The sequence below is a fragment of the Marmota flaviventris genome, chromosome 5, assembly GCF_047511675.1.
Source record: "Marmota flaviventris isolate mMarFla1 chromosome 5, mMarFla1.hap1, whole genome shotgun sequence".
NCBI lineage: Eukaryota > Metazoa > Chordata > Mammalia > Rodentia > Sciuridae > Marmota > Marmota flaviventris.
Window position 1 is genome coordinate 145,178,422 of NC_092502.1, and position 14,023 is coordinate 145,192,444.

General features: G+C 36.9%; 1 protein-coding gene across 9 annotated transcripts in view; it reads right to left on the reverse strand.

Annotated features, from left to right (window-relative positions):
- Prlr (prolactin receptor) overlaps positions 1 to 14,023 on the reverse strand; it is a 199,453-nt gene that overhangs the window by 48,145 nt on the left and 137,285 nt on the right. For 7 of the 9 annotated variants that reach the window (XM_027936284.2, XM_071612658.1, XM_071612657.1 and 4 more), the window contains 3 exons: positions 13,395 to 13,536; positions 12,098 to 12,197; positions 11,533 to 11,602 (listed from right to left, as the gene is read on the reverse strand). In XM_027936284.2, coding sequence (XP_027792085.2) covers positions 11,533 to 11,602; positions 12,098 to 12,197; positions 13,395 to 13,536 — 312 coding nt within the window. Of the gene's footprint in view, positions 1 to 1,069; positions 9,741 to 9,779; positions 9,902 to 11,532; positions 11,603 to 12,097; positions 12,198 to 13,394; positions 13,537 to 14,023 lie in introns of those variants that run through there. The other 2 variants (XM_027936287.2, XM_071612659.1) reach the window with 2 other exon arrangements.

Genomic DNA, 14,023 nt, shown 5'->3' on the forward strand with positions numbered 1-14,023 from the left:
GTGCTTCAAGTCAGTTTATAAGCACACATTTTAATGTGAACCTGATCACAACAAGAGAAAAATGCTTAACATTTGTATGGGAAGCAGGAGTTGATGGACAGTGTGGGTGTAGGAGGTTATTGATAAAAGAATTTTAACTTTAGGTGTCAAGATTTCCATAGCAGAATACATTTTACAGCACTAACAATGGGTTTGATTTCCTCTGCAGGCTTTGGAGGGATTTTCAAAATCATCAGGACTTTTTCTTCCCATGTCCAGAGAAGTCTCTTTTGGGGGCTTTATCAATGACACTTTCTTTCACTCCTCTTCACTCCCATCTTGCTCCATCACCCCAAGATGAAAATTGCATCTCTCGGTTCTAAAAAATGGGGGAGACTTGGTATGTGTGAAACTTGGTCAGTAAGATGTAAGAGGTCTAAGTGGGTGAAAATTTCATATGGGATTCTGGCAAGATGTGGCAGTACAGAATTTCCATTTTCATTGAGGAAAGCTCATGCAGTTAACTTTGGAAAACTAGCTCCCTACTACTTCCCTAGCTCATCACTAATTGTAGAGAGCCTGTGTCTGATGGCTGACAGTGCACATTTTGTAGCTTAAAAATACAAATGGGCCCAAGAATTACAGGCAAATGGTTCCAAGAGAACAAGAGAGTCAAAGTTTATTTGCCTAAAGCCAAGTATTCATGTAGGGAAGAAAGTTATAATTCTTCAATAAGATACGGCATTAGTGAATTTGGATGTGGCAGAGAAGAGTTTGTAAAGCAAACCTCCATGTTGTCTCGTAATTCAACAGAAGCATGAACTGTAGTTGATTTTTTAGATCTAGATCTTTTTCAGAGTAAGAGGTTATCCATTCACACTTCATCTGATGGATTTTGCCAAAAATATATTGGTAATATCAATGAATTATAGTCTTGAAAAAGGGTTACTTTTTTTTTTTGATGATTTGGTCTTTCCTTTATTTAACAATATTTAAGTGATATTCTCTTACTCATTCCCACTGTGCCCAGTGCCATGTCACTTTATTTGCAGCTTCTCATATGACAGGGATGAGGTAAAGGAAGGGAATCTTGTCTGGTAATTTATGGCAGGATGAAGGTATATGAAGAAATTTATTTTGGTCCCATTAAAGAAACAATTTCCTGATTATACATCTGTCAGCAACAAAAAGTTTTTCAGATAATTGCTTTAGCCCAACATATGTTATTCTGCACATCCCCATTTCAAGTTTAAAAAAATAAAGAAGGATAGGCAAGGGAAAAAGGGAAATACATATTTATTGAGCTGGACACTAGGCTGGGTATTTTTATAATGACATGAATAGAAATATAATGACCAGGATGTCTAAGATTTTGTTTGGCAAGCATTGTTTTTGGCATGCAGTAAAAATGAAGGTATGAGAATAGTAGTTAGCATAATTTCCCATACTATTGACAAAGATTTAACCGTCCGTGTGGTCCCCAGAAAATGGAAGGAGATAAAGGAATAAATCCATGGAAAACGGGAAGCATGGTATGCAATAACCAAAGATTTATAGAATGAAAAGTGCAAGATAACAAATCAGATGTGTATAATCTATAATTCTTAAAGGCTAAACAGGAAAAAAATAGATATTACAATGATGGCATAAAGAAAATAAGTTTTTAAAATCAAAACAAGATTATTTCTGATAAATGACTGACTTTTCCCATATCATAATATATTTGATAGCTAACATTAAGTAAAGAAAAAATTTATTTCTACGAGTTTTAGGGGAATTATATTGTAAATTTCCTGATTATGGATCCTTTAGCAGCAAAAAGTCTTTAAGAAAATTGCTTCAGCTGTATACATGTAATTCTGCTCTTCTCCATTAAAAAAATATAGATGAAAGGCAGGCAAAGGAAATAAACATTTGTTAAGCCAGGCACTGAACTGGGTAGTTTCAATAATGACATATATTATCATGGCTTTGGGAAACCACCTTAAGGTGACTTAATAGTTAGAAAAAAACTCTACACTCTGTTATTGTTTTTTTTTTTTAATCTGATGACTATGTATTCTTTCTGAAGTTTACTCATCAGCCAGTTTTTATAAAATATAAAAATGTAAAAAGGGTTATTCAGAAAACCTAGCATAAGCCTGCAAAGTGGTGAATTAGAAGTTGCATTCTCATGTGAAGAAGCAAACAACGTCATCAATGTATTTAACAATCACTTCTAATTTGCCTCTTAATGTTGAAAGATTTTACTTGGCATTTTCTAGGGAGAGAAGACAAGCAGAGGTAGTGGTAGCTTTGAAAATATGGAACCTTCCATTATGGTGAAGGCTTCACTTCAGTATGGCTTTGCAGAAGACACGATCTTGCAATGGGTTGGGTCTAGATCGCTTTGGTTTCCACATGAGACTCGTACATTGTTCAAAATGAATGATGAAGCACAAAACTAAGCCTCATTATGCAGATAACACTCAAGACTCAGTGGTCACATGAAGCAAAGCCAAGGGGTTGAAGTTGATGTTTAAATAGTTGTTGGATTGTACTTTAAACACAGAACATCCCAGAGCAGCTGTACAGTGGCATATGATACTACTTCAAAGATTAAGGAAAAATTAGTACATTCACAGTTTCAACAGAAATATGTGATTACATTTTTTAGTCTTATTTTACAGTTATAAACATAATCATCTTGAAATTACACATGGATAGATTCTAAGTCATTAAATAATTTTCATTTCTATTACATAATGAGTTTTATAACATGAGGATTATATATTTCAGTGTGGCATATACTGTTTTTGAACCACATACGGCAATATAGTATAAAATAATACAATGATTACTTTAAAGTCAGAAATGACTTATGACAAATACATCCAATATGCCACCAAAAACAGTCAAAGCATGAGATGTTTCATTTCTAAACTACAAGCAGCTTTGAAGGAAGGTTATTAGGACATGAAGGGGAGGTAGTTATTTCTAAAATTAATTTCAAAATTCATTTTTACCAAGAATTTATAAAACAAATCATTTTTCAGAGGTATTCTTGCCATATAGTTTTTCAATTTTAGATAACATGATAAAAAGATCCCCTCCCACCAGAATGCAAAATGTGCACAGAAAAGCTCAGAAATTTATCCAGGTGAGCATAATTTGACCACAACTATTTAAGTTTATGTTTGATATTACTCCTTCAGTTGCCAAAGTTTTCAGAGGTTTTTTTTTAAACAGCAGCAGGTAAAATGTTAATTAACTAATATGCCTTGATTATCTGAGAGTCCCTCTGTTCATTGATTACACCATATCAACAGGATATGCCTTTCCAATTTACATTTTTCAATGCTTTGTTAATTGAAATCAGAGCATAAACCAAATAAATTGATGTGGATAAAAGAGCTGCCAGCCTATTGTATCATGAATTATATACATCTCAGAGCCATAATATCAGACTACTGAATACATTATAGTTTTATTATTTTCACTAAAATTTAAGTTTAGTGGCTATTCTTGGCATTTTGTGGAATTCTCAAATGTCCAAACCTTTGGAAACATCCTATTTTCTATTTATCTATCTTTTACCTTTAATTGAAATAGATACCATGGGGGTCCCAGACCAAAAATCACCTTCCTAAAAAGCAAAAGTCTAGGCAGAGAAATCCTGTTTGATTTGCAGATGACAAAGCTGTCAATCATACAAATCTCATTTTTTATTGGATCATAAGTTCTGAAGAAATAATTCTGTGTTTTTAAGTTTCTCCTTAAGACCTCTGGTGCCTAGTAATAAAGATAGCTTGAACTTATAGATGGCCACCAAATTAATTAAAGAGTGAATATGGGCTTAAATCTTTAAGCATGCAAATCTCTCAGTGGGGTGTACTTGTGATCCTCAACTTGGGCTTGGATATCTGTGCCTGATTTAACATTTGACTAGTTCTTTGCATAATTAAAGTTCATTTTTAAAAAATAATTTTGTTTCTTGCTACTAGGTATGATTAACACTTGGGAGAAATAACAGGCCCTGGGGAGAAGGAATAAAAAGCCTAGAAGTACATAACACCAGGAAGGAAGAGGAGTGGGGAGGATTAAATTCAACTGGGTTGAAGGAATGGAGCTGACTTTGTCTCTTAAGCATTTTTATAGACACACTGTCTTCAGAGTTCACTGGGCAGTTCAAGGGCAGGTCAGCAATGTGTTCCTGTGGGGTACCTGGACCTTGGACATGAACTCTTGGATTTTACTTAGATTATGAGAATCAAAGACAGAGCTAGAAGAAATCCTAGAAATATTTTTGGCCAACCCGGTGAGAAAATTGGTGGCCAGAATTTAAAGGTCCATATAGTTTATTCAGTGGCAGTGATAGGAGCTAGACCTGGACATTGAATGCCAAGTCACTATCCCAGCAATGACAATATTGTGCTTGAACAAAAAAGACAGGAAAGGACATTTATTCACTGAAGTACACACAAGGCTTTCATCAATGGCTTATCTATTTTTAACAACACTGGGGGTGATAACTCAGAGTTATTAGTATTTTTCCGTCTGTGCAAAGTTTCAAAGTGCACACATTGTTCTTTTGAGGCTCTGGCATGCAATTCAGTGACATTTAAAAGCACAACAATATGCTTTAAAATGGATTGTCTTGAGTGGGTGGCAGGTTTATCCTCACATCATAGCCAGACTCAATTTCTTGTCAGGCAAAGTAAGTCACACTGTTAACATATGCTCTATGATGGTTCTTTGGAACAATACACAAAAATCTACTGAACATTTTGCTGGTTAATTCTTAGGCCATTTTGTCATTCTTTCTGACTTCTCTTTCCATTTCTTCATTTTTTTATGCAACATTTGCATAAAAACAAAATCTACTTAAGGTCAGTTTTACTTTCTGACAAATTTCTTGCAAAGTGACAACTCTTTTTTTTTTTTTTTTTAGAAAATAAAGAAAGGCACTTTTATAAAACATACAAATCTGTTTCTTTATTCTCTAAGGAGATAGGGAAGTTGGCAAGGCAGGCCCAAGTCTTTCTGCAAATGCAAATGATGGGCAGCAGAGGGCAGCTCAAAAAAGCGAGAGCCAGATTTCTTCCAGAGACAAACTGCTCCCTGGAACTCAGCCTCAGGTCACTCATTAACTCAAGGTTTGCCTGTTTATTCATTTCAGTCACCACAGGGCAAGGAGTCAAAATGCTTTGATCTTACACAAGCAGCTGGAGATTGATTCCTCAGACCAAACCAGTTAAAGTGAGTATTCAGTTCATAACTGACTACCAGAGATGGTCTTAGGCACTTAGGAAAATGTCGAGTCTGCTAAGTATCAATGGCAGCTGATAATAACTTGTGCTCATGTTAGGGTGTCTTATATACATTAAATTAAAACTTAAATAGGACATTTTGTTACTTTGGTCGTAAGTGTCCATAAATCAACCATAAGTTTCATAAGCTTCGTAACTTGAATATTTAGGTACTTGTTTATCAAAGTATGACCTTAAGTCAGTTGGGCAATGGTTGTTTACAAGCTATCATAAGTGGAAAAAAAATGAATAGATAAAAGAAAAGAGATTTGGGGCTGCTGGACTCAGCCAGAAATGAGCACGGCTTGATTCACTGAAAGATAATTTTTCTACAGATTAGTGTCTCTTTTCTATCTTATGCCTATTCTCTCTATGCATATTTGCACATAATTTAAGAATATGATTCTGTATTTATATTACTTAGAAAATGAATTTGCAATACATTAAGATCATTTGGGGCTGATGATTTAAAAAGTAAAGTATGATGAGCAGATCACTGAAGATTACCTGGTATTCATATAATGAAAAGCAATTATTTGATGCCATATTAAGATACAAGGCATTTGTTTGAATGATCTTTGTAGGAAAATATTCAGTGAGTCATGGAATCAAGGAATCACAGTTTAAAAGCCTTTAGAAATTATTTGGTCTAACATCTTCAGAAAAAAAAAGAGACCTTAAGAAGGTCTCCATCTCTCCAGGGCAAAACAGGAGAAGAACCCAGAGTATGCGTTCTTCCATTCAATCAGCTGTTTCCATCAAAGAAAATATGTTATATCATGAAAACAATCGAAAGAGTGCCAAATGATTACAGAACCATAATTTTGACTAATGAGTGCTAATTTGTGTCTTTGTGATTTGGGTTGTCGTTAGCCGGCAATAACCTTTTTTTATATACATAAAATTATATGTCAAAAGAAGATTGTTTTAAAAACTTCAAACTATAAGATCTACACAATTACACACACACAAACAAGTTTTTGTCTTTGCTATGGTCATAATTTTATAAATAAAAACCTATATATACATATGTTGGAGAAGAATGGTCTACTTGGGAAAAGTATAGTTTAAATTGTCTTGAAGGTCATTGTCTATGATCAACATCTTTTAAGTGGACTGTATTCTCTGGCCCTAATGGAAATTTTATGTACTTTTGCAGGTCATTCTCAGATTCTCCATTATGTGCATCTTAAACCACTAATACGTTTCTTTTTTTGCCTTATTCTTATATATAGCACTGTTCATTGAGAGTTAAATGTAACTTGACCTATACGTTCCATGAGAGGATTGTTTCCATGCACTAAAATAACCTTTAGTGGAAATATTAGTCTAGGGTGATGTTTCTTAAACTTCCATGAGCATGTGAATCATCTGGGGATCTTCGTTAAATGCAGATTCCATTTCTGTAGGGCTGGGCTGGGGTCCAAGATTTTGATTTTCATACAGTGTCCAGTTGATACTGACACATTTGATTCTCAGACACTGAGTATTGAGGATCTAGAGGATTAATGAGCTTGGACAACTCTCCCAAATGCTTCCTCAAATCATAAGAGTTGTCTATGTATTGGGAAAATAGAGCACTGGCAGTGTGTTCACTTTTAATCATCCGGGAAGCTGGATCCAGTTCTTATCAATATGGACTTGTTGGGGTGGAATACTTGACTCACCAGGGTGAGCTCAAGTCTTTTATGTCATTAGTGAGTGGCTGGAAAGTGGATTTGTCCTCAGGTGAAATCAAAAATAGAGGGAAGCTGTTTGTAAAGTCAATGATTCATAGATGTTCCTCTTAAAATGGTGATCCCAGCTTTTGACCACTCTCAGGGGGTCAAAAACAAACAACAAACAAACAAACTAACAAACTAGCTAACTAACTAACTGATCTACAGATTCTCATTACCATACCTGACCTTTGGAGCTTTTCCTATTACTCTACAAATGCCTGGCTTTCTAGAGCGTTTTTGGACACTGCCCATGTAAGTGCTGTCTCCATCTCTACCAAGATTTTGCAAATGGATCTATTTAGGAGAGATACTAACTCCTGGTTTTGCTTAAAATTCTTTTGCTGCCCAAGATTGCTCAGAAAAACAAAACAAGACCAAGCCTCTGTCTCTGAAACAGCATGTTAAAATCACCACTGTCCTTTTTCATGGTAGCTTTATGAAGATTCAACCATAGATGGGCAGAAGCCTCAGAGTTGCCCTAAACTCACAGGAGAAATAATTTCTGATCTGTGGAGAATTCTTTGAACCCAAGTTGTTGTTGTTCGTTGTTGCTTAAAGTATCTTGGAGAGAAAAAGAATCAGAGAAACTATACTCCATTGTAATGGAAACTGGATTTTGTAATCCACTTCATATTTCTCAGTGGGCTTTGGGTTGGTATGACATTTTACTCTACAAACAGGGACTGCATACACTTTTATGTACTGTAAATGCTCAATTATAACCTTGTAGCAGAAAATACTGTACCCACTGAATACATAAAGAGCTATACTGGGAAAATAGAAAATAGTCTTTTATTTTACCTCAGCAATAGAAAAATAGTCTTCAAAAATACATTGCTAAACTTATGGGTTTGTATTAAAGTAGAATTCGTATGTACAGTAAGGCAGTAGTTCTATTAGCATCATGCTGTGATTATCTTTTAGAGTAGAGTTCATCTTTTGGGATTTTTTTTTTTCACTAAGGAAAGACTAGGGAATATAATATTTTTTTTTCCTGCTGTAGGAAAACATTCTAAAAGAATTTGCCACATGAAATTCATTTGCCTCTTATATAATAAAATTTTACTTTCCAAAACTATATTCTTTAGAGGCTTTGGAATGAAGTAAAATTTAGGGGTGTGAAATCTATGCTTAACATATTCAAAGTATCTTAAGAAAAAATCGGAGGCATCATTTTACTTGCATCTTGGCAATGTGTCAAGGTATAGGAACAGGTGTAAACAACTCGTCAGGTATGCTGGAATGCATGTGTTCTTTCCATGGGTCATATTTGGGTAATCCTAAAGAAAGAAGAGTGTCAAGATTAAAGAACTGTTTTTCAGAATTGGTTTTCATGGCATTTCCCACCTATCTGTCACCTTCCCGTGCTACCATTTTGACCATTTCATTTCCTTCTGTCACCTACTGAACCATGAAAGCCTTTTCCAGAGGATGTACCTAAATCGTACTATCCCTCAAGAATACTAAGCTATGTGCTTTTATTTCATTGAATACAATTTTTATAACTAATAGCAAAAAAGTAAATCTACAAATCACAGGACACAAAACGACTTGTTCTGGAAATCAGCAGTTGGAAAAAGAGGCAAGTGGTCAGACACGGAGCATGAAAAAGAGCAAAGTAGTGTCATTCTACCCACATTCTCGAGCATCAGCTCGCAGATGGCATTTTGTAACTCTGTAGTGTTACCTGAAGAAAAATCACATTTTACCCAAACCTTCCATTAGTCAACTCTCAATGAAAGGAGTGCGTGAAGCATGCAGGATCCAGGTAATCCAGCCCGCCCTGGGGGTGTCTGCAGTTGCTTGGTGTTGCTGTGAAGCAGGCCAGGTCTTTCTCAGCTTGATTCTGTTGATATGATGGCGGAGCTTCCTTGACCGATGCTTCAAACAAAGCCACGCTTTGAGCATGTGGCTCTGGCACTAACACCAGGATGTTGTTATCCATAACCCTGGAAACTTTGGCATACTCCTTACTGGTTTCAAGAGCCCCGGGCTTCTCTGTCTGGTCACTGTTCTCTTTCTGTTTTGGCAGCAATGACAGAGCTCCATCTTTGTTGACCTTGTGAATCTCCACATAATCCAGGGGTTTAGCAGAGATAAAGTGGGCTTTTTCCTGGGGCAGCAGCCAGGCTGTGCCTTGCTCAGTCTTGGAATGGAACTTTTCCATCTCCTTCTGCTTGTCTTCCTTTTCCTCCCCTCCAGTCTCAATGGTTTTAGAGGATCGTAAAGCATCTTTGCCTGCTTTGTCCAACAACATGGCCAGTGCACCTGCAGGGTCCACAGCCAGTTTACACATATCATCAATGCTGTGGTAAGGAGACTTGGGGTTGTGCTGGGCAGCCTGTGGTAAAGGCCAGGTTGAAGATTTGGATCCACCAGCATGATAGTAGTGGATTTTGCCTTCCATACTTATGCTGTGGGGGTCACAGGTGAAGGGAATATTTGTTTTGGGATTCTCAGGCTGCTCAATGACCTTAGGAGTGTGGAAAGTTGCGGGGTTGGCCCGGGGTTCCTCACACTTTTCCGACAAAAGGGAAGGGCTGTCACAGCTTCCCCGGCCAGAATCATTGTCAGGATCTAGGTGTGAGGGCTTCACACCTTGACCTGGGTGTTCTTTCGAATGTGCTGGCATTAGCTGCTGGTCCTCACTGTCATCTACTTCTAAAAACTCCACCAGCAAGTCCTCACAGTCAGAAGTGGGGGGAAAGTCTTGGCATCCCAAGGCACTCAGGAGTTCTTCAGACTTGCCCTTCTATGAAACACAGACACAAGGAAAGATGGCTATTAGCTTCATCACATGCCCAGTTGGCATCATAGTTGGCAACATGGCATCTGTTCAGCACCTTGATCAGGTGAAGTGTGGTAAGAGCTGTCTGGAATTTCCCAAACTCCAGGCATCGTGTGCCAGGCCATCTATAATCACATTCTGGGTGTTACTCATCAAATATTTTTAAGTCAACTCGTGATTTTTAACTTACTCAGTCTAAACAATAATGATCATCGGTTTAATGGGAAAGTAGTATGCACAATACAATAAACATAAAATTACTCAATAAAAGAAGCTTGTGGAACATCTGAAACCACAATGCTGAGGCGAGAAGCTGACTCTGGTACTCATTGGTGGAGTGGCTCCGAGCTGTCATCGCTGGCCTCCTCACCTGCTCCACCACTTTCTAGAGTGATAATAGGTTGATTCTTTCCTTTCTCCTGCTATTCTCTGCCTTCTCCTTTTCCTGTTTCTCTTTCCTTTCTCCCTTTTCCAATCCCACCTTTTCTGCTCCTTCTATTCCATTTCCCCCACATCTCATTCCTCCTTCTCCTCTTTCCCCACCTCTTCTTTCTATTCCATATTTCCCTCTCTCCTGTTCCCTCCTCCTTCTTCTTTTCTGCCTCTTCTTCCTCTAACTTCCCCTTTTCTTTCCAGTGCTCTTAGGTCAGGTACTACTGCCTCGTTTCGTTCTTGGCTTGATTACATATAGGGTATATATGACTTTGGACAAGCTGCTCCCATAACTTCATCTTCTTCATTTTAATAATAAGAATAATACGACCTATCTGAGAGGGTTCTTTGGAGGAGTAGAGATAGATAATGGAAAGAAGGATATTAATATTCCTAACCCTCAAGTGGCTATGCTGTCTCTGTGGCCAGGAGGTTGAATTGTGAGCTAGTCAGTAAATTTAGTTAGATGAATTGTTAGTGATTGATTTAGTCAGTTGACTTGTGAGCTAGTCAGTGGTTACTTTAGTTAGCAAAGGCATTCATGCTGGCTCTGTAAAAGTCAAAGCTAGACTGAATGGTGGGGTAAGAACACTGGATTAGGAGCCAAACTCCTGGGCTCTTATCACTGCTCTGATATTTGCAAACAAAGAAAATACAGACAAGCCAAATTCTCTGTGAGTCACTTTTCAATTTCTTGCACTATCAATCATAATATAACCAGATCAAGTGATATTTGCTTTCATCTACAGGGAATAGATTTAACATATGTCACTGTTAAGGTTTCTGTCGAATTGAAATTATCTATTTCAACTTAAAAAGAAATAAAAAAAGTTCTAATCTCTCTTTTCATTAAAAACAGTCTAAATACGCTTTGGTAAACAACACTACTATTTTACTAACCTAGTCTCAAGCGAGTGCTCAAACTGAGCAATAGGGAAAATAGACCATTCTATTACTTTGGACTTATATAAAGAAAATTCAAAGGGAAGCTTGTCCCATATGATGGAAGTGAAGGTGGGTTCCTATTTTGTATTAATCAAAACATTCACCTTCTTTCCAAATTATTTGTACAAAATCATAATAGCTGTGCTTCTGAGCAGCCCTGGGTCAGTGTACAGCATCAACATGTGTTTGTATGTTTTCTTTCCTTGCCCTTGGACTTTCCATATCTGATAGTGAGCACTCTTATCCCTCACACCTCTCTCTGTTAACGTATGCCAATAAGGAGACAGCCTGGCTGGATTGATGGGATTGTGTGTGCATTTGTGAAGTTAATTATAACAAAGTAGTGAGTCACATTTCATTCTCTGCCTCTGGCACTTACCTCCAACAGATGAGTATCAAATCCTTTTATTTTTGGCCCGGGAACCGGTGGAAAGATGCAGGTCATCATGCTATAAAATAATATGGGAGATTGAATAAATTACTCATCTTTTTGCTTTGTGATTTTTGAAAAATTATTTTTATCTTCAAATAGCTGCTATGGGAACTATAAAAAAGAGTATCGGGACTACATTAAACTAATAATAAGCGATGAAGATAATAATTACAGAGACCTCTCAAAATTTTCTCTAATTTAGAAGACTGATTTTGAAACTCATGAATTATTTGGACAATTTGCTTCTCTTAATTTCAGCTGTTCTTTCCAGATTTTTACTATTTCACAGCTGTGAACACCTGCTTCAAGTGAGTTCATTTTCCTACTTTTTTTTTTTTAAAGAAAGCACTGATAAAATGATTTTTTTTTTTTAAATTGGCAAGCACACTGCAACTAATGGTTAAAATTAGGCCTTGGATTATCTGTAGGTTTCCATTATCTTCACATTATCTTTTTTGCTGTTATTCCTGACAATCATGATTGAGAGAAGGGCTTAGAGATAATGAAGTACCTATAGCCCTTCAAAGCCACTGCCCAGACCATAATCAAACAGATGACAGCAGAAAGAACAGCCACAAAGATCCAAACCGTTGTGTCTTTCATGGTGAAGTCTAAAAAACAAACAGGCCAGAAAGCTTTGATCACATATAGTATCATTAAAAACAAAGCAGCCAAACTAATGTGTGAAACTTTTGAACACATGATTTTCTTCTAGCTTTATCACTTCTGATTTAAGAGCAATCCAACTTATATTTTCCAATATTACTAATATTTTACTATGTTGCACATATTTTACAATATAAAATTTCAAGTCCATTCACATATTCTTTTATTTGATTCTTAAAGAAGAAATCCATGGTAAGTTGCAGTAATAATAATAAAAGTTAACACTAAAAAAAGTTCTTACTAAAAACCATCAATCACATTAAGCTCTCTACCCACATTGCCTTGTTTTATAGATGAGGAAACTGAGAATCAAAGAGTGACTTACCCAAGGACATGTCAGAATAGAGTTGCAATCTGGGATTTGAACCCAGGCCTCCTGCCTCTAGGCCCTGTGATTTTTTTTTAGTATGAGCTAGTACCAGTCTAGATGTATGTACTGACTCACAGTTCAGTGTTCTTCCCAGCATGCCAAGCCAATGAAGCCCTGATACTTTGGCCAGGCAAGTTTACAGACCTAAATTCACTGAATTTCGTTTTCTCACTTTTAATTCCTAATGGTAATTATATTCTCTCCAAATACATGAGAGGGTTGGGAGCACCAAATGGGATAAAGATACTGGAAACTATAAAGTACTTTAGGAATGCAAAATGGCTCTTTCCCTTTGTGGAATATAAGCCACTATATTTAATGGCACTTTGTTAGATCTGAGGGCCTCTCATGTACTGTGCCCATGGATAATAGAACAACATATAATTCTCATCAGAGACTAAACATGAGTTTGTGACTTTGAGATGGGATAATACCCTACAAACTCAGGAAGAACTAGATGATGGTACTGACTGGACCCTCTAAATGCTAGGGATGAGGCATATGGAAAGGGCATAATGATTGACCATTTGACCCTCTGAGACATTTAAAGTCCACATCTGTACATTATCTGGAAACTGGTCCTCACTGACAGTCATTCAGGGAGAAATGCAACCCTGCTCAATGTCTTTGTGTTGGATAAAGAAATTAAAAACCCACCTCTATTTATTATTCTGGATAAGGCTCAAACAGTTTCTCTATTAGTAGTTAATACATGCAAATTAACCATCTAAAAATACTTAGGAATATAAGCAAAGGCAGTCCAGGCACTCACCACTGGGTATCTGAATGGAGCTCTCTTGACTCCACTTACTCCAGAATCCATGATCTGGTTTGCAGCGAACCTGGACAAGGTATTTCTGTCCTGGATATAAGCTGAGAATCTTAAATTGTGTCTGTTGCCCTGCAAAATGGGTCTAAGGAAGAACAAGGAAAACAGAAGTCACTTCTGGCTTTTGTTTTGAGGAAAGGGACTTTGCCACTAAATAATAAACCATTGGAAACATCAGGCCAGATGATGATACCTACAGGATACTCTGCTTTCACCATTCTGTGCTACCCTTTCAGATCCATCCCTCCTTTAAAAAATCCAATGACATACCTCATAGAAATGAAAAAAAGCAATCATGAAATTCATCTGGAAAAATAAGAGACCCAGAATAGCTAAAGCAATCCTTAGCAGGAAGAGTGAAGCTGGTGGCATCTCTATACCGGACCTTAAACTATACTACAAAGCAACAGTAACAAAAACAGCATGGTATTGGCTCCAAAACAGACTGGTAGACCAATGGTACAGAATAGAGGACACAGAGACTAACCCACAAAACTACAATTATCTTATATTAGACAAAGATGCCAAAACATGCACTGGAGAAAAGATAGCCTCTTCAACAAATGGTGCTG